At 38.5% G+C, this 21,783-nt stretch overlaps 1 protein-coding gene across 2 annotated transcripts in view; it reads right to left on the bottom strand.

The window, feature by feature from the left end:
- Positions 1-1,215: 1,215 nt before the first annotated feature.
- SNCA (synuclein alpha) overlaps positions 1,216-21,783 on the bottom strand; it is a 131,822-nt gene continuing 111,254 nt past the window's right edge. For both annotated transcript variants that reach the window (XM_022582332.2, XM_022582330.3), the window contains exons 5-6: positions 3,990-4,070; positions 1,216-1,829 (exon numbers count right to left, since the gene is read on the bottom strand). In XM_022582332.2, the coding sequence (XP_022438040.1) occupies positions 1,797-1,829; positions 3,990-4,070 (114 nt within the window). In that variant the 3' untranslated portion in view covers positions 1,216-1,796. The remainder of the gene's footprint in view (positions 1,830-3,989; positions 4,071-21,783) is intronic.

The following is a 21,783-nucleotide window of genomic DNA, read 5'->3' as shown; positions in this document are numbered from 1 at the left end:
ATAAATCTAGAGACATTAAGGCGATTCTCTGGTAGTTCCCAGAGATGTTTAAAGGTACTTCCTGGAAGGAAAAGATTTGATTTAAAAAAAGAAAATCCTGGGTTAAAGTTAACCAGGTTCTCTCAGAGCCTTTAATGTGCTAATGTTAATGTGCCTTACGATTACCTAAAGAGGATGTAGTCAGTATCATTTCTTACACTTCTGTATTCTATGGAACCCACTTTTTTGTTTTATTTATTGATTTACTGAAGTGTAGTTGATTTACAGTGTTGTTAATTTCTGCTGTAAAGTGATTCAGTTATACATATATATATACATTCTTTTTCATATTCTTTTCCACTATGGTTTATCACAGGATATTGAATATAGATAGCTCCCTGTGCTATACAGTAGGACCTTGTTGTTTATCCATTCCGTATATACTAGTTTGCATCTGCTAACCCCAAATTCCCACTCCATCCCTCCCCACTCCCCCCCTCCCCCTCGGCAACCACAGGTCTGTTCTCTATGTCTGTGAGTCTGTTTCTGTTTCGTAGTTTCATTTGTGTCATATTTTAGATTACACAACATGATATCATATGTCTTTCTGACTTACTTCAGTTAGTATGAGAATCGCTAGGTCCATCCTTGTTGCTGCAAATGGCATTACTTCACTCTTTTTTATGGCTTATTGGGTTGGCCAAAAAGTTCATTTGTGAAAAACCCACACAAACATTTTGGCCAGCCCAGTATATATGTACCACATCTTCTTTGTCCATTCATCTGTCGATGGACACTTAGGTTGCTTCCAAGTCCTGGCTATTGTGAACAGTTGCTATGAACACAGGGGTGCATATGTATCTTTTTGAATTATAGCTTTGTCTGGATATATGCCCAGGAGTGGGATTGCTGGATCATATGGTAATTCTATTTTTAGTTTTCTGAGGAACCTCCATACAGTTTTCCATAGTGGCTGCACCAACTTACATTTCCACCAACAGTGTAGGAGGGGAACCCACTTTTTTAGTAGGGTCTCTTAAGGTACTAGTGCACATCAGAACATATTTTGGGCAGTGCTGCTTCAGGGAATTCCCACAGTAAAGGGTTAATGTTTCATCTCATCTTTTTAAACTGCTCTAAAATCTATCCTCCTTCAAATGGCCATGAAGAACTTTAAGTTAATCGTGTCAGCTCTCATTGCATGTTGTTTATAAGCATGGTTTTATTATTCAAGTGAGATGGGATAAAAATAAGATTTTTGTAATGAGAACATTTTATTTTAATTTTCACCATTTATATACAAACACAAGATAAAACACATCACAAAACTAACATTTTATAGTTAATATTTATAGGTGCATAGTTTCATGCTCACGTATTTAAGTATTATATGTATTAAATTTCACAATACATCAATATATTTAGAATTATTAAAAGACACCTGAAAATCTTATAATATATTATAGTAAATCATATTATAGTAAATCATTCACAATTTTTCAACATCAGCAACAAAAACTTAGTGGCGATTTAGAAATAAGTGGCAGTCACTTAGGTGTTCTTAATTTAACACTTTAGATTTGAAGCCACAGTATCCACAGCACACAGAGACCCTGCTATCATATATTAGGTGGGAGGGAAGCACTGAAATGCTGAGTTGGGGCAGGTACAGATACGCCAATCACTGCTGATGGAAGACTTCAAGACACACTGAAAACTTTGAGAAAATGTCATGACTGGGCACGTTGGAACTGAGCACTGGTACAGGGTGGTACATCTGTCAGCAGATCTCAGGAAACTGGGAGCAAAGATATTTCTTAGGCTTCAGGTTCGTAATCCTGATACCCTTCCTAATAATAGGAAAATCGGAAAGAACACGAAGTTTTAGTATAAGTGACCAGTGATCAGGGCTTTAGGGCAAAAATGAGATGGGACATGGCTTGCCACTTTGAATAAAGGTTATAGTCTTAACAGTTCTGGAACTATTCTGCTACATCCAGTATAATTTTCTTCTTTTTAATAGTTTTGTCTTCCTGTCAAATATAAAAGTGAATTATTATTCTTGTGATCAGCGTTAGGGTGTCTGAATTCTACTTCCACATGCGCCATTTAATAATCACATGACCTAGTCCTGTAGGACACAGTAGCCGGTCTATCTTATCTGGCTCTCATCTTCTTCAACTAAAGTGTTAGTTTCTTTCTAAGAAATCACCTGATTTGGTTCTACAATATTTAAAGGCAAGTCACATTTTCTCTCCTTTTACTTTCCCAGTTGGGAATACCATCTTCATCTGTGGCTTCAATTATTACTATTTCAAAGCTCCTTCTCTCTCCCTAGAACTTGGATAACATAGACAATAAAAATATTGATGGTCTTAACCAAAGTGGCCAGATTAGTCCTCCTAAAAAACAACTCTAATAATAGCAGAATCCTGCTTAAAAACATATTTTCAATAACTCAAGCTGCTTTCTGAATGAAGTACAAACTTAAATGGCCAGGTTTTTACAGTACTTTACAATTCGTCTTTGACCCATCTCTGCAGCCTTCATCTGTCACTCTTCAAAGCTTGAACCACATTTAATTACTCACTGTGCCTCTGACATATCCACATGCACTCCCAGACATGTATGCCTTGGAGTTTTCCTTGTGTTAGAATGTCCTCCCTTCATTTTGGCCTATCATATCTCCCACCCCTTCCCACGCAGATCACTACCCACCTCTGCTATAAAACTTCTCCCGACTGATCTAAAGAAATCTTGTAAAATGTTAACCTTTTCTGTGCATCGTGTATATTTTTGCCCCTGTGATGCCTGGTGCATAAAAGGCAGTCAATAAGGTTTGTTAGGGGTATCATGATGAATAAATGAAGGGATGCACTTGTATTTGTTTTTCAAACCTACTAGAGTGTAAACTCCTTGCATCCGGGTAGTAGCAGTTACTCTTCCTGTATTTCTGTAGTGTTTATTAGCATTGTGCCATGTATAAAAAGACCCCCAAATATTGGTAAAATTAATTAGGCAAATAATTTAAGCTCAATTTCTGCAAATGGAATGATTGTCAATATGCCTTGTAATAATGCCATGAAGAAGAAGAATAACCTAACTACAACACACTTTAACTCAATTTTTAGTGGTGGTGTCTGGTTTCGATATCAGGGTAATATTGTTCTCACAGAAGGTTAGGGCGTGCTCCCTCTTCTATTTTTTTGGATGATAAGTTAATTGGCATTAATTGTAATTAGTGGTATTTTTTCTTCTTTAAATGTTTGGTAAAATTCACCAGTGAAGCCATCTGGACCTGGAATTCTATCCTTGGCTGGGTTTTTTAATAATTCATTCTTTTTTAATTAGACATGTATTCAGATTTTCTATTTCTTCCTGAGTCAGTTTCATTCATCGAAAAGTGTTTTCTAATTTCTCTTGTGATACCTTTTCTATTAAAGAAACTTACTTTCAAATTAAAGTATGCTGTTTAAAATGTTAGACTGATCCATTGCAAACTATGCATTTATCATATTTCTAATCTCTAATTTTTCTGAGTAACTTTTACTATGCAAACGTCTCACTAGAAATGGAGGGCAAATAATAATTACTACTTTTGGCATTTAGTTGATTTCTCTAACTTTCCATTTTGGCATTTGTTTTAGAAGGTAAAGTGTCTAGTAAAATAATTCTTCAATGTAGGGGCCAGCAATCTCTTTCTGTAAAAGGCCAGGCTGTAAATATTTTAGGTTGTGTGGGCCACATACTGTCTCTATCAGTGCTGTTGCCTTTTTTTTTTTTTTTTTTTTTTTAACTCTTTACAAACGTAAAAACCATTCACAGCTTGAAAGCTGTCCACACAATACGTGTCCTGGATTTGGCTAACTTGTGCATCTAGAGAGTAAGTCATTCTCTTTAAGGACAAACATAAGGGAAATCTGACAGCGACAGATTTGGGTTACTGATTGTTGGACCCAACTTGAACTCTTAAATTTTATTTTTGGAGTTTCACGTGTATAAACTCTTACCTCAGAAGGCATTTCATAAGCCTCATTGTCAGGATCCACAGGTGTATCTTCCAGAATTCCTTCCTGGGAGGCTCCTTCATTCTAATATTTAAATGAAAAGCATTCAAAGACTTTGAAGAGGTACCATTGTTCACTTTTAAAAAATCACAACCATATTTTGAAAAAAATCTTATATACAGTACTGGAAGGGATGTAATGAAAATGGCACTCCTTAGTGTCACTGCTAGCATTCTAAACTATACAGTGCCTTTGGTAAAACATTGAGGCAACAGGTGTTATTAACGCTAAAAATGTACAATTTTTTGGCCAAGTAATGCACCATTCGGGGAAACAGTCCAAAGCTAGAGAACAAAGGTGTTTCTCACAGGATCAATGACAGCAGTAAAAATTGTTAACCTAAATGCTCAATGGATGGTGAAGAATTAGGAAAATTATCATTCAACAATTCAATAGATTATTAAAACAAACATCTATTACTATGACATAAAAATTATATAAAAAATAAGAACCTCTTTAGGATACAATGTTTAGCAGTATATAAATGTTGTTGTATATATTATGGATACAGCCTAGGTAGAATTCAGATACAAAGGTGAAACATTGGAGGAAGGCACAACAAAATATGAAAAGTACTTTTTGTTGGGTAGCTATGCATGTTATTTTTACCTTTTTGTAAGTTTTTAACTTATATAACCATTTATAATGTAAAAGCATACATATTTTATACTTTATTTCTAATAACGGCAAAGAAACAAATTTAAAAACCAAATTTCAAGACTGAAACCATACATATTTGGCAGAAGAAAACGCAACTATTTGGTCAGTTTTCCAATTATCTCTCCTTAGGATACCACAAATTCAACCTGTTGTGGTCATGGTTTTATTAGTGTTCTTCATTAAATACCTTTTATTGCTTTGCATTTATTCCAGAAAAGGAATTGTAAAAAGAGGTGACTGAAAATTAAAAGAGCAGGGAGGCAATGTGAGCCTATATGAACTTGCTCAAAGATATCAAATAGTCCCTCAGTCAATGTGGCTTCTGTTTAAAACTATGCCTGATGTAAATAACATCTCCCCATGTCTTCAGCTTGAAAATACAGGTAGGGAAAGGGATAAGGAAATGGATGACGGTGAGAAAACGTCAAACTAAAGCTCATTCTTACATTAGCTGGGCAGAGAAGCTTATAGGTCATCCACCTCTGCCTAACTCCTGTTTTAAAAGTCCAAGTTAATTATAAATTAAATAAGATACAAACCATCCCCCAAATACCTTACTTCTAAACATGGAGTAAAGGTACTGTTTTCAGTGTTTCACCTCTTGGTTCATGTCAAGAACATAGGTTCTGCTGATTGGTGGTTAGACACCAGGGCTGTAGTATCACAAGACTTGAATTCAGATCCTAGCTTCTACAGATTCTAGATCTTTTGTGATGTTGAACAAGTTTCTTAAGCTTTCTCTAAGCATCAAATAGCCTTAGTGATAAAATGGGGCAGCAATAACTTTTTTAAATTGGGAGGAGCCAATGACATCATTAGTCCTCTCATTAGTATTTAGATAACTTTTAGTGATAGTCAGGTATGAGGAAAATAAGGTAAATTTCCTGTTTCTTTGCATTTTAAGCTTTTAGGGATTTATTTTTCTAACCTAATTTGTTAAGAGATTTTGATATAGACTGGACAAGTAAATATGCAGAACTGACTTGCTTTCTATCACAAATGAGGTGCTAAGAGTGGTGAATGTTATTGGATATGTGTGTGTATGTGTATTTGGGTGTGTCTGTTGCATTCTTCAAAGGTCATCCAAGTAATGGTCAATGTTGCTGGTGAATTCTTTGGCTAGATTGATCATGTATTGGGATCAAGTAAAATCCATCCCTATTAATTTTAAATAATGACTTACTTAGGTTGCAAGTACATAATAACTGTTATTTTTAAAAGTACATGTATTTCTGAGCATGTATTTACCTAATCTTTAAAACCATACTCCAAATATCTACAGTTTATAAAGTAAAATATGTATCACTTGTGGGTAAGGATTTGAGAAGCCACAGAGGAAATGCTAATATAATATTGAAAAAGAAGTCAAATAAGTGATGAGACAGAAAGTCAGCTACAAAAGTAAAGACACATAAATAAATGGGAAAAAGAGGAATCAAGTGAAATATAAATACCAGGATGGTCAATAAGTACCAACATGTCACAAGAAGACGCCTATACTTTCAGGCATCTTTACTCACTAAAGGAATAAATATGTGTTGCTTTCACAAGTTTGCTAGACTTTATGTGTTGTTCTCTGGTGAATGAGATTACTGATTTCATTAAGATAAAAATACATTAATATTAATAAACTATCATTAAGGCTTTAACTGTATTATATGAAGTGGAAATAGCTCATAGACCTCCCATGAGGCAGGCTATCCTTAGCCACATCTTGCCAAGGAAATTTGGCTTCAGAGGTTTAGTAATTTGCTCAAACTAGCAGAGGTGACTCCAGACTCTGTGCCCTTAACCACTACCCTGAGCTTCTCCAAAAGAATTTTGGCATTCAAAATGTTTTCTTTAACTATCTATAGATTTCAGAAACTGAGAAATAGGACGTTCTCTCACGTCCTTGACTATGCCTTGCCTATTCCTTTAAGACCCAGTTAAGAGTCTATTCCTGCTAAACAAAATTATCTTATAACTTGATTGCTGAAACCCATCAAAGAAGTTTATTCAGAAGCACCGTATGCTCTGTGGGGCCATTATACCTTTCATACTATAAAAGTTTACCCAGAAGGAAAAAACCAAAAAGTATTAGTTAAAGCACAAGTGAGAATTGCCTTTGTTTATCAAAACACTGATGAATTCTCTAGTGTGTAGAAAGAAACCACCCCAAGGGCATGGCTAGAGAAACTAGTGAGGATTGAGGAAATAGTGGGGATGAAGTTGCAGAATAAAAGAAAATTACTCAAAATCCTTTAAGAACAGGGGTGTATGATATTCAATTTCCTATTTTTCTATCCAGTCTTGTGCTGCAATATAATTTCACCATCCTACCATATCCTTCACACATAGCCTGTTGGCCCTGAATATTCACTAAAGTGCTACCCAGTGGTCAGAATAGGATGCTGCAGTATGAGGAAAGCACAGCATAGGCAGGAGATGGATTATATATATAATGGAAGCAAGAAATTAGAACCAGAATCGACCAGGAAAAATGCAATCACAGGAAAACCATCAAACATGTATCTTGCCTTTCCTATACAAACTGTACCTTAGCACGTCATTGGATGCAATCAGCAAATTCTGGACTGTGGGAAATGATACAGGACAAATAACTACTTCAACAAGTAAACTGCAAGAAAAACAAAAGTTTTGGGAAACATATAGATTAAAGTGGACTTCAGAGAGCATTAGAAAATTACAACTTAAGAACCTTATTTCACTCTTATTTGGAATCTTGTTTTGAGAAAAGAGAAACAAATATGAGATGGGGGAATTTAAACACTGACTGGATATTTAATTAAAGAGTTCCTGTTTACTTTTAAAATGTGATATTACATTTGGGTTTTACTTAAAGTCCATAAACTAAAAAATAATAATCAAATGTTTTTAGATCAAATAAGGTATCTAGGCATTGCTTTGAAATTATCCAGGTTTGGGTTGGGAGAAATGAATAGGCTGTAGAAGAAACAGGAGTCTATGTGGTGGTGATTGGTTGCATTTGAAGGGGAGAAAATGTGGCAGGTAGATTAATTTGAACTGAAGGCAGTCGAGGCCCAGCAGACTCAGGAAGAGCTTTTTACATCCTCCATAACTGCCTAAAAGAACGTAGATTAGAGGCCTGTACCAGAAAGAGAGCTTTCACCAGACGGAACTTTTTGTTTACCTGAAAGCGTCATCTATATGGCAGGGAAAACATCTGATTACCAAAGACCTGCTCATCTCACCTTCCTGTGAATTGCCCTCCTTCCCTTTGAAGCTCGGGCCCCTATCCCATTCTTCAGCTCAGGGTAGTATATAAACCTCAATTGCCCGACTGCCTTTGAGTTCCATATCTTTGTGGGGCTCTCAAACATATGAAAGTAAATTTGTTTTTCTCCTGTTAATCTGTCTTATGTCAATTTAGTTACGAGACCAACCAAAGAACCTATAAGGAACGAAGGGAAAATTTGTCCTCCCCAATAGTTTGGTGCCGAATGTGGGGCTCTCCTTTGGCTGGACATTGCTTGTTCTGGGGTTGCTGCAGCTGAGAGATCCTGGAAGCTCTGGTAGAAGGTAAGAATTCTTACCACATCAGTCTCCTGGATCTCTGCCTGCAGGATCTGGTGGAAGCAAGAGTGGGGAGAATCCTTTTCCTTTTTCTAGATTTAGATTAGCAGGAGACACTATTTGTGTGAGTCAGTTCCTTTGGTATAGTGACTCTGGTAAAGATTTGTTATGATAAAGATTTGTTATGAGCATTCTTGCTTTCTATTGATTCCTTTCCTCCTAGGTCATTGTTTTCTTTTGTCTTTTGTGTTGTTTGTCATAAGGAGGAAAATCATAGGGTTGAATACAGGCATAGGTCCTATAAGCTTGTTGTTTGAGCTAGCCTTACAGACTGGTGAATTCATGATTCTCACGAGACTGGCATCTCTTTAGACAAGCTTTGCTGTGGTTCCCCTATATTAAAGACAACAACAACAACAGAGATGAAGGATTCTTTTTGTCTTGTTCAGCCCCATCTGCCTGTTTTAACTTCCCTTTCCTGTTAAGATCTGCAGAAAGCACTCTGTCCAGATCACCAGGCCCAGGGTATAAAGATTACTTGTGTAAATCATGAAAGCCAGGAGGTGAATTTAGCAGAATCACTTGGGATGGGTGGTAGGGCTGGCTTCGCTGCCCCTTACAACTCCTTGTACTTTTCCATCTACTTTTCTGATTACAAGACCCTGTAATCAGGTTCTGCCAGCTTCAGGCTTTCCTATGCAATGTCCCTTGCAAATGTTTTCTGGACCCCCAATGCAAGAATTCATGTCTATGGATGGCGGTAGTTCTGTTAAATTACAAAGCCCTTTTACCTCTACTTTCAGTTCCTACCAAATTTAGGGAGGAGTTAAAAAGATTAGTGTACATTCACAATCCCACTTACAGCTGCCAAGGTGTGTTTTTCCCCTCCATAAAAACTATTTTGGATTATATATAATAAAATTATGTTGTAGTTAACAGACAAAACAGACAGCTCCTGGTGGTGGCGGGTGGAGGGGAACTCTCACAGAAGAAACAGAGGACCCAGGCCCTCCTATAAATAATCGGGAAATGGATCAGCTTGAGGCCAATATCCAGGGGCTAATAGAAGCAGCAGTAGAGGTTTTTTCCTCCTGAAGTGAACTGGTCCGAGACTGAATTGTACATTCAGGAAAAGGAAAACATTTGAAGGCCTTCGTTAAAGACTTTATCCAGACTTTTAAAAGGCATACTGCATTAAACCCTGAAGCTCCAGAACATAGAAATCTTTTGATTTCCGTCTTCTTTGGAAATCTCCCTGATACAAGGAAGCAAATTAAAGATAATGTAGTTGGATGGGTGGGCCAGCCCCTTGACAGTATTCAGGCTGCAACCCAATCTTTGAGGAATTAGAATCAACTGTCCTTATCTTGCAAACCTTTGCAAAACCAGAAATGCAGCTCTAGAAACAATTCAAAACACACCTATCTTTACCAACCCCCAAACCTCCCCAATTCATCTCAAAATGCTTGCACATATTGTAAAAACTCAGGACATTGGAACAGAAGTGTTCTAAAAAGAAGGAAAATAGTAATTACCCTAGACTTCTGATAATTATAGAGAAACATATTCCAAAACTCCTTGGAGACAATTCACATTCTTTCTTTGTCCCTTGAAGATGTAAATCTTCCATGTCTTTGAAATGTAAACACACCAAGGATATAACTAATAACACAGCCCACCATCCTCTGAGACTGAAGTAAACAAAAGGGGTGGGGGGTGGGGGGAGAGGCTTTTTAAAATAAAACACAAACTGCTATAAAACTTCCCTTGCGGAAAAGTTAATCCACAGCTTCCATAGGATTACTTAGTTCGGACAAATGAAAGTCCTTGCCACAAAAATTAGTAAAATGCTTTAGCCATTTGAGTGGTAACCTTCACTTGTTCCATCTTCCAGAGACACAATTTGGATTCAACTGTTATTTACGAGCTAATGAGTTTTGTATTGTTGTACCTGATTCTTGGCTACAATTTAGGGTCCCTGTTGGTACCTGTGTGTTTATATATGTCTATGGATGTATGTTATGTATATGTGATATATTTCTACCTCTGGATGGTATTGCCAAAATTAGTTTGCCAAAAAAAAAAATTAACTGACTTTGTTTAACTGGCTTAAAGAAAAACATGCACTTATCAATTTAAATATTTTAAACACTCTGAAGTATAACAGACACTAACCCAAATGCTTTTCAAGTTCATGGGGTCTGGGACAATCTTTGGTAAATAAAAGCTAGTTTAAGTTTGTTGGTTTAATTAAAATCGGCATGTCTTTAGAGTTTTCAGCATTAAATATAATTTATTCGACCTAGGTTTACTAAAAGTCAAATAAGCTCACGTGTCTCTGTTACAGAATTCGTCAGAAAGAAAAATAACCTAAGATGATGGCTAGCTGCTTTAATGTCTCATGATATTTTATGAATAATCTAAATATGACTGTTAAGAACAAGTGAATGAAATAATTTTAGGGGAGAAAAAAATTTTAAGTGAACTTTTCAAAAATAATTACGGTTTATGATATGTCTACTTAAATAGTTTTCTAAATCTCTTTGGTAATTTAGAGTTTTGCTATGTTAAGTTAAAGGATGGAAATTCATTGAGGTCATTTCCAAATAAGATAAAATACAGAACATAGGTTTATCCACTTTTGGCTTCTTATTACAGAGAAACTAAAGATATTTAGATCTGTCAGTAAAATGTCTTGTGTCACATTAAAAAAAAATTGTACTATGAGAAAGCATATACTTCTAGAAATTATGAAATGTACTCCTAAATTTGCCAGTCTATGGAATGATAGTGTGACAGTTCACAATTGCTTACTTAGTTGTCACTAGATATTAAAGTTTCCAAGAGTTAAGAATTCTAATTAATATACGTAATTGAAACTACTAGAAAGAAAAAAACTCTGTATGCAAGGGAATAAGATGTGTTTTTGGCTAAGAAAAGGTATGAGGTATGGAGATAGAAAAAGACTAATTTTGTCCTAAAATAATTATTTCAGAATGAGAAAGCAGAAAAGACAAGACAAACTAAGTGGATATACAGAGTTGGGGAGAGAGGGAGGGAGGGAGGATAGGAAAAGAGAATTTTGCCTTGTGTAGTCAAACTGGCTAAAATTGAATGAATTTATTCTAAATATTTTAAAAATAAGCTTTAATAACAATAGTTTACTTACACTTGTGTAAAACTTAATTTTCTTTCATCTGCTAAAAGAACAAGATTTTCTTAGACTAGTCTGCTCTTCATAAGATTGTGAAAGGTTAAAGATTCTGTATTTTATCAAAATAATTGATTGTGCTTCATGTTCTCTTTATCAAGTCTTTGATTACTTAAGAAAACTGAGTCTTCTCTATTAAAAGAACTTATTTTTTTAACAATTATGTAACTTTCTATATCTTCCTGCAAAGTACTTTCTTGTCACTTTGGTTAAATGGATTGACTAAATATTGTACCACAATGACCTATGATCCTATTTGAACCCCCCAAATCAAATTCTAAATGAAATCTTTTTGTCCTTGAAATAATTGGGATTTTCAAGAGGGTCCCTGGAACATCCCAAAAGATTGGTTCTCTCACCTTATATTAAAAAAAAAAAAGGAGAGATGTTAAACTAGTTAAGTTTATTTGATGTTAAATTACATGGCAAGTATTGTCAGGCAAGAAGTAATACTAAACCTTCTTTATGTTGTGTTTCTATGGATGTATGTTATTAATATGTATTCCAGAAATTGTATAAAATTCCTAAAAATGATTGATATGTATTGTTTTCAGTCACAATTCCAGTTATTATTTTAAAATGTTGTATGTCGGGCTTCCCTGGTGGTGCAGTGGTTGAGGGTCCACCTGCCCATGCAGGGGACATGGGTTCGTGCCCCGGTCTGGGAAGATCCCACATGCTGCGGAGCAGCTGGGCCCGTGAGCCATGGCCGCTGAGCCTGCGTGTCCGGAGCCTGTGCTCCGCAACGGGAGAGGCCACAACAGTGAGAGGCCCGCATACCACACACACAAAAAAAAGATGTTGTATGTCACAAAAATAATCAAATTTCCTTATCAACTGCATTATAATGAACTCTCATCAAATCTTTAACTGTGACTTTTCTTTTGTCATTTACAGACAGTTACTCTTTTACTCTGATGCTTTGGAAAAGGTTTCTTGCAAAAGTGCTTCACCTTCAAGAAACGCCTGGAAACTCCTGGAAAGGAATCTAACAAGTACAGGCTTTTGATAACTTTCTGATCATACCACTAAACTGGGTAAGAATTTGCATTAATCTAATGGAGAAACTGACGGCTTCATAAAACTGCTAACAAAAGATCAGTATCAGTAAGAATTAATTACATGGGAGTGAATGACTGAGAACAACTTTTATGACTTTTTGTTTGAAATATTCTTGGTTCCTTGGTTTTGTTTTTCTAGATTTAAGGAAACCTTTTTCTTTCTCTCTTAAGCTATTAGCAAGTTGGTAAATATACCTTTGTGAACAAAGATACAACAATTACTTTTTCTCACTATCTGATCCCTCCAGAATTTGGAGACTCTTTCTTAGTGAGTATTCTTATTTTCATGGCATTACAATTATTTGCATAAGTTCAATAGGAATCTGTCCTCATAACATGACACAATTGGAAACATTGGTTATACACCAAGGCTTCGACTGGAATGTCATATTTGAGAATGTGCACAGAGTCAGATATGACCAGACAGGTTTAAGGAACTAAGGTTGACTTTATGGAGCCAATAATGCCCCTTGAAAAACCAGCCTGGTACTTTCCTTACAGGTTTCCTGGAAGCCTTATCAGATGAGTAAGGAAAGTCACTTCCTGGCAGGTGCAGGAACCTCAAGATAGCTTGGGGACCTCAAGAGGAGAAGAATTACCCCAAATATATAGGTACTGCAGGCAAAGTCTGATGGTAAGTCCTTGGCTTGGCTGCCTAGCCTCCAGAGGCATTTAAAAGTTAAATCTGAGATTCCTTATGAAAGGTTCCAACAAAGCCGATTTAAAAGAGCCTATATGGTCAGCCACTATTCTTGTTGCACTTACGTAAATAATAAGGCCAAGTTTGTTGAAACTAGACTTAATTTGCAAAGACATTAGTCTTACCATGGTTATCTTTGGTAGAAATGAAGCTAACTGTAGAGAGAAAAAGCATGTCTCAGTAATATACCTTTGTGGATATCGTATTCTAGTGCTGTTAATTGTCTTTGAGGTTTTGTTTTCTACCTGTAAACTAGACTGGATCCTGAATTCTTCTAGCTTCCTTCAATATTTGGCTAAAACTCACCAAGCTAATATTTCCAACTTTTACCCACTTCTTGACTTGGAATCACTATGAACAAAAACTGCTCTTTTCCTGAGTCTCTGCAAACTAAATGTGAACTTGATATAAACTTCCCAGAAATCATCACAGCAGCTCATGTATAGATAGATAGTCTTTATGCCTGTTGCTGTGTGGGCCCCTGAGAAAGTTTACCCGAACACCCAATGCCACCAGAAATATTCAAACTGCAAAAGATGTTTTGGCCCTGACAGCTAGAAATCTTCTTAACTGGCTGCCCTTAGGACTCAAACTGGGTTTATAGTCTGCTCCAAACATTAACCTTTGTTTTTCTTTTGTTTCCACAGAAATGCTTTTTTATTGAATATCTAATTGCTTGCACAATATAGGCCTAACTGTGGGAGCCCAATTGCATCACTGCCTTCTGAAATGAGGCAGCTCTTTAACGGAATTGACCTATTCTCAGGACTCAAGACACTGGTTCAGTGAGAGAAGCAATCTACCAGCTCAACTTCTGGACTGTGAAACTTCTTGGAGAAGTTTTAAAGGTGGGACTGACGAGGAGCAGAATGTGCCACCCCAAAATTTGCTACTTCAGCAGGTAGATTATTTTAAGCTGAAAGCAATTAAGGCCCAGCAGACTCAGAAGAGCTTTCTGCCCCTGCCCTTAACTGCCTAAAACAGTTTAGACAGGGAGGGGAGGAGACAAGATGGTGGACAAGAAGAACTTGAGCTCACCCCCTCTCACAAAAAACAGCAAAATCACAACTAACTGCTCAACAACCAACCATCGACAAAAAAGACTGGAAACTACCAAAAAAGATATTCTACATCGAACGATAAAGAAGAAGCCACAACAAGATGGTAGGAGGAGCACTTTTGTGATATAATCAAATCTCATACCTGCCCGTTGGGTGACCCACAGACTGGAAAATAACTATATCACAGAGGTTCTCCCACTGGAGTGAGAGTTCTCAGCCCCACTTCAGGCTCCCCATTCTGAGGGTCTGGAATCGGGAGGAGGAGCCCCCAGAGCATTTGGCTTTGAAGGCCAGAATGGCTTGAGTGCAGGAGCTCCACAGAACTGGGGGAAACAGAGACTCCACTCTTGGAGGGTGCACACAAGGTTTCACATGCATTGGGACCCAGGACAAAGCAGTGACTCCATAGGAGCCTGGGCCAGGCCTACCTGCGAGTCCTGGATACTCTCCTGGGGAGATGGGGGTCAACTGTGGCTCACTGTGGGTGCAGGGACACTGGTGGTGGAGGCCCCAGAGAATGATCATTGGCGTGATCTCTCCTGGAGGTCACCATTTTGGCACCAAGACCCAGCCCCACTCAACAGTCTGCAGGCTCCACTGCTGGGACACCTAAGGCCAAACAACTAATAGGGTGGAAACACAGCCCCACCCATCAGCACACAGGCTGCCTAAAGTCATCCTGAGCCACTTCTAACACACCACTTGACCCAGCCCTGCCCACCTGAGGGGCAAGACCCAATTCCACCCACCAGTGAGCAGGCACCAGAAGCAAGAGGAACTACGATCCTGCAGCCTACAGAATGGAGACCACAAACACAGAAAGTTAGACAAAATGAGATGGTAGAGAAATATGCTCCAGACGAAGGAACAAGATAAAACTAAGTGAAGTGGAGATAGGCAATCTACCTGAAAAAGAATTCATAGTAGTAATAGTGAAGATGATCCAAGATCTTGGAAAAAGAATGGAGTCACAGACCAAGAAAATACAGGAAATGTTTAACACATTATTGACTGGGGGATTTTTACAGAAACTAATGCCTGTGGCTGTAATACATCTCTGGTCAAAAATGTGTTGACAAAGAGCTAGAAGATTTAAAGAACAAACAGAGATGAACAATATGATAACTGAAATGAAATGAAAAATACACTAGAAGATATCAATAGCAGAATAAATGAGGCAGAAGAACAAACAAGTGAGCTGGAAGAGATTGGTGGAAATCACTGCCATATGGTGCTGGCATGAAAACAGAAATATACATCAATGGAACAGGATAGAAAGCCCAGAAATAAACCCATGCACCTATGGTCAATTAATCTACAACAAAGGAGGCAAGAATATACAATGGAGAAAAGACAGTCTCTTCAATAAGTGGTGCTGGGAAAACTGAACAGCTATATGTAAAAGAATGAAATTAGAACATTCTCTAACACCATACACAAAAATAAACTCAAAATGGACTAAAGACTGAAATATAAGACCGGATAGTATAAAACTCATAGAGGAAAACATACGCAGAACACTCTTTGACATAAATCACAGCAATATCTTTTTGAATCCACCTCCTACAGTAATGAAAATAAAAACAAAAATGAACAAATGGGACCTAATTAATCTTAAAAGCTTTTGCACAGCATAAACAAAACGAAAAGATCAACCACAGAATGGGAGAAAATATTTGCAAATGAAGCAACAAGGGATTAATCTCCAAAATATACAAACAGCTCATGCAGCTCAATATCAAAAAAAAAAAAAACCAAACAACCCAATCGAAAAATGGGCAGAAGGCCTAAATAGACATTTCTCCAAAGAAGACATACATATGGCCAATAGGCACATGAAAAGATGCTCAACACAGCCGGTTATTAGAGAAATGCAAATCAAAACTACAGTGAGGTATCACCTCACACTAGTCAGAATGGCCATCATCAAAGAGTATACAAATAATAAATGCTGGAGAGGATGTGCAGAAAAGGGAACCCTCCTGCACTGCTGCTGGGAATGTAAGTTGGTACAGCCACTATGGAAAACAGTATGGAGGTTCCTCAGAAAACTAAAAATAGAATGACCATATGATCCAGCAATCCCACTCCTGGGTATATATCCAGACAAAACTATAATTGAAAAAGATACATGCACCCCTATCTATGTTCATAGCAGCACTATTTACAATAGCCAGGACATGAAACCAACCAAAATGTCCATCAACAGATGAATGGATAAAGAAGATGCGGTACTTATATACAATGGAATACTGCTCAGCCATAAAAAAAGAATGAAATAATGCCATTTGCAGCAACGTGGATGCAACTAGAGATCATCATACTAAGTGACGTAAGTCAGAAAGAGAAAGACAAATACCACATGATATCACTGATATGTGGAATCTAAAATATGGCACAAATGAACCTATCTACAAAACAGAAACAGATTCACAGACATAGAGAACAGACTTGTAAGTGCCAAGGCAGGGTGGGGGAGGGATGGACTGGGAGATTGGGGTTAGTAGATGCAAAGTATTTCATATAGAATGGATAAACAACAAGGTCCTATTGTATAGCACAGGGAATTATATTCAATATCCTGGGATAAACCATAATGGTAAAGAATATAAAAAAGAATGTATATATGTATATAACTGAGTCACTTTGCTGTATAGCAGAGATTAACACAACATAGTAAATTAACTATGCTTCAATTAAGAAAATAATAAATTAAAAAGTAATTTAAAAATACAATCCCATTTTAATTAAATGATACTTTTAGAGAAACCAGTCTTATATAGAAATATGTATTTAGAAGCTATTCCTGCTCTACGTTGGATAATCTGTTAGCATATTACTCATTTTCTTGCCTTTTGCCCTTCTCTTTCTTTAGTCTTGGCAATCCCTTCAGAAAGAAAGAGGGAGAGAGAGGAAGATAAAGCGAACAGATGAAATGAGGAGAAGTTTGACTGTTTTTTTTTTTTTTGCGGTACGCAGGCCTCTCACTGCTGTGGCCTCTCCCGTTGCGGAGCACAGGCTCCGGACACGCAGGCCCAGCGGCCATGGCTCACGGGCCCAGCCGCTCCGCGGCATGTGGGATCCTCCCGAACCGGGGCACAAACCCGCGTCCCCTGCATCGGCAGGCAGACTCTCAACCACTGCGCCACCAGGGAAGCCCAAGTTTGACTGTTTTTAATAAAAGGTTTGGGATTGGGGGAGAGAGTAAAGCTAATACATTAAATCTATTTTAGCATTACTTTTGGATGTTCTTTATCAGTATCCTTAAATCTAGTTTTACATACATTCAGCCATAAATTATAAAATAACTAGTCTATTAATTGGTCTATAAATCAGGAATCAGTGTGAAATCATTTTTTAGAAGAAATTTTCATTATATAGCAAAGAAATAGTATTCTATCTTAAATCTTCACCCTTGGTAAGCATAACAAGTAGCTCAGTGACTGCCATATTTATGAAAGTGGCATATAATTAGCTGACTCACTTAATAAGACTTCACAGCAGAGCAAAAAAGCTTTTCTCATGTTACTTGGATATAGACCTAGTTGCAAATACTAATACACAGCAGGAAGTCTGGGAATAAAGTATTTTCAGTTTTCATGTTCAAAGATTAATCCTCCATTAATAAAATAATATTATATATGTCTAAATATATATTTATATTTGCTGATTATTTAAGTTTGCATGGATAGAATTCTTGAAGATCAGCCCCTTGGCTAGTGCTTGAATAAGATATCATCAAAGTGAAAGTGGGTCAGCCTGAGGAAGAGCTACTCTTCTGTTGCCAGTTCTTTCATCTTTGCAAATGCATTGATATTTGGAGGCAAGTCTAAAACTAGCAACTGGGGGAGGAATCAGTGGGGAGTGCAGGTTTTGACAAAGAGAGAGATAGCGAGTCTGCTTTCGTATCTTAGTGAACCTAGGGAAAGCTGAAAGGCTCTTGGGAAGGAGGAAATTCCTGTGAAGAGCATAGTGAACCAGCCTTCGGTGTCTGCTTTCAAAAACAAGTGGGAAACTGGTCTTAATACCTGACTGGGAGAAAATACTTCAGGCAAAACAAACTGCTCATACACGAAAAGGTGGATAGGACCCATAGGGCTCTGAAGCAGAGAGAGAAGGCAAGAGCTTCAAGATTGGTGCATGTGAAACGCAGAAAAAGAAGCTTAAAGAACGAGTAAAGATCTGCCTTCTTCATCTAAGAGAGCAAAGATTAGGAAAAGCTGTAAGAAAGGCAGAGCAGGAACACAGTACGGTCATGCACAGGTGGTAACCTGAGGTTCCAGGAGTCTCCATGCTACTGGGAACAGATGCCAGTCCAGTGTGAAGGGCTTTCAAGATCTGGAAGGAAAACTCTTCAAGAGGATCTCAGCCTTCAGGTTGGAATATCTTTGTTTAGCATCTAAGATGGGATGCAGAGGGAACAATGCCCCACAGACCACAGTAGTCAATTTCAATGGGTGTTGCAGCTACTCTACCCTATAATTTCTACCATTAAGTTCTTTTCACATTAGTTGTGGTTGTTTCTTTTGGTTACTTAGAAAAGCTTTCCTCTATCCTTGTCTCAACAAATCTGAGATAAAACGGAATTTACTTAGAAGACTATCAAGAAATATCATGGGCTGAGTATATCCTCAGAAGATCATTCAAATGAAGTATTGTTAAATGCTTAATTTTCCATCTTACTCTTACATGGAATAACAATAATAGGTAAGGTTTATTTAGTGTGTACTCTGTATTTGTACTGTTCCAAGAGTTTCAAATGCATTATTTCATTTTAAAAACCAACTAGAGGAGGAGCTCCAAGATGGCGGAAGAGTAAGACGCGGAGATCACCTTCCTCCCCACAGATACACCAGAAATACAGCTACACGTGGAACAACTCCTACAGAACACCTACTGAACGCTGGCAGATGACCTCAGGCCTCCCAAAAGGCAAGAAACTCCCCACGTACCTGGGTAGGGCAAAAGAAAAAGGAAACAACAGAGACAAAAGAATAGGGACGGGACCTGCACCAGTGGGGGGGGGGGGAGCTGTGAAGGAGGCAAAGTTTCCACACACTAGAAGCCCCTTCGCAGGCAGAGACGGCAGGTGGCGGAGGGGGGGAGCTTCGGTGCCGCGGAGGAGAGCGCAGCAACAGGGGTGCGGAGGGCAAAGCGGGGAGGTTCCCGCACAGAGGACAGGTACTGGCACTCACCAGCCCGAGAGGCTTGTCTGCTCACCCACTGGGGCGGGCAGGGCTGGGAGCTGAGGCTCGGGCTTTGGTCGGATCCCAGCCCGGACCCCAGAGACGGGCATGAGACGCTAAGGCTGCTGCTGCCGCCACCAAGAAGCCTGTGTGCGAGCACAGGTCACTCTCCACACCTCCCCTCCTGGGAGCCTGTGCCGCCCGCCACTGCCGGGGTCCCGGGATCCAGGGACAACTTCTACGGGAGAACGCACGGCGCGCCTCAGGCTCGTGCAACGTCACACCAGCCTCTGCCGCCGCAGGCTCACCCCGCATCCGTATCCCTCCCTCCCTGCGGCCTGAGTGAGCCAGAGCCCCCGAATCAGCAGCTCCTTTAACCCCGTCCTGTCTGAGCAAAGAACAGACGCCCTCTCGCGACCTACACGCAGAGATAGGGCCAAATCCAAAGCTGAGCCCCAACAGCTGTGCAAACAAAGAAGAGAAAGGGAAATCTCTCCCAGCAGCCTCAGGAGCAGTGAATTAAATCCCCACGATCAACTTGATGTGCCCTGCATGTGTGGAATACCTGAATAGACAACAAATCATCCCAAATTGAGGAGGTGGACTTTGGGAGCAAAGATATATATATATTTTTTCCCTTTTTCTCTTTTTGTGAGTGTGTATGTGTTGCTTCTCTGTGTGATTTTGTCTGAATAGCTTTGCTTTTACCATTTGTCCTAGGGTGCTGTCCGTCCATTTTGTTTTATCTTTTTTTTTAACTATAAAATTTTTTTCTTTATTATTTTTTATTTTAATAACTTTATTTTATTTCATTTTATTTTATCCTCCTTCTTTCTTTCTATTTTTTTCTCCTTTTATTCTGAGCCATGTGGATGAAAGGCTCTTGGTGCTCCAGCCAGGAGTCAGTGCTGTGCCTCTGAGGTGGGAGAGCCAACTTCAGGACACTGGTCCACAAGAGACCTCGCAGCTCCACGTAATATCAAACAGCGAAAATCTCCCAGAGATCCCCATCTCAACGCCAATAATCAACTTCACTCAACAACCGCAACCTACAGGGCTGGACACCCTATGCCAAAAAACTAGCAAGACAAGAACACAGCGCCATCCATTATCAGAGAGGCTGCCTAAAATCATAATAAGGCCGCAGACACCCCAAAACACACCACCAGACGTGGACCTGCACACCAGAAAGACAAGATCCAGCCTCATTCCCCAGAACACAGGCACTAGTACCCTCCACCAGGAAGCCTACACAGCCCACTGAACCAACCTTAGCTACTGGGGACAGACACCAAAAACAACGGGAACTACGAACCTGCAGCCTGTGAACAGGAAACCCAAAACACAGTAAGTTAAGCAAAGTGAGAAGACAGAAAAACACAGCAGATGAAGGAGCAAGGTTAAAAAAAAAAACCCACCAGACCAAACAAATGAAGAGGAAATAGGCAGTCCACCTGAAAAAGAATTCAGAATAATTGAGGTAAGGTTGATCCAAAATCTTGGAAATAGAATAGAGAAAATACAAGAAACGTTTAACAAGGACCTAGAAGAACTAAAGAGGAAACAAACAGTGATGAACAACACAATAAATGAAATTCAAAATTCTCTAGATGGGATCAATAGCAGAATAACTGAGGCAGAAGAAAGGATAAGTGACCTAGAAGATACAATAGTGGAAATAACTACTGCAGAGCAGAATAAAGAAAAAAGAATGAAAAGAATTGAGGACAGTCTCACAGACTTCTTGGACAACATTAAATGCACCAACATTCGAATTATAGGGGTCCCAGAAGAAGAAGAGAAAAGGAAAGGGACTGAGAAAATATTTGAAGAGATTATAGTTGAAAACTTCCCTAATATGGGAAAGGAAACAGTTAATCAAGTCCAGGAAGCACAGAGAGTCCCATACAGGATAAATCCAAGGAGAAACACACCAAGACACATATTAATCAAACTATCAAAAATTAATTACAAAGAAAAAATATTAAAAGCAGCAAGGGAAAAACAATAAATACACACAAGGGAATCCCCATAAGGTAAACTGCTGATCTCTCAGCAGAAACTCTGCAAGACAGAAGGAAGTGGCAGGACACATTCAAAGTGATGAAGAAGAAAAACCTACAACCAACATTACCCTACCCAGCAAGTATCTCATTCAGATTTGATGGAGAAATTTAAAACTTTGCAGACAAGCAAGGCTAAGAGAATTCAGCACCACCAAACCAGCTTTACAACAAATGCTAAAGGAACTTCTCTAGGCAGGAAACACAAGAAAAGGAAAAGACCTACAACGACAAACCCAAAACAATTAAAAAAACGGT

The sequence above is a fragment of the Delphinapterus leucas genome, chromosome 5 (genome assembly GCF_059928025.1).
Source record: "Delphinapterus leucas isolate spDelLeu-1000000601 "Yukka" chromosome 5, BTC_Dleu_Yukka2, whole genome shotgun sequence".
In the NCBI taxonomy this organism is placed as follows: Eukaryota; Metazoa; Chordata; class Mammalia; order Artiodactyla; family Monodontidae; genus Delphinapterus; species Delphinapterus leucas.
The sequence above is the reverse complement of the archived record's forward strand: the minus strand, read 5'-3'. Positions and strand labels throughout refer to the sequence as shown.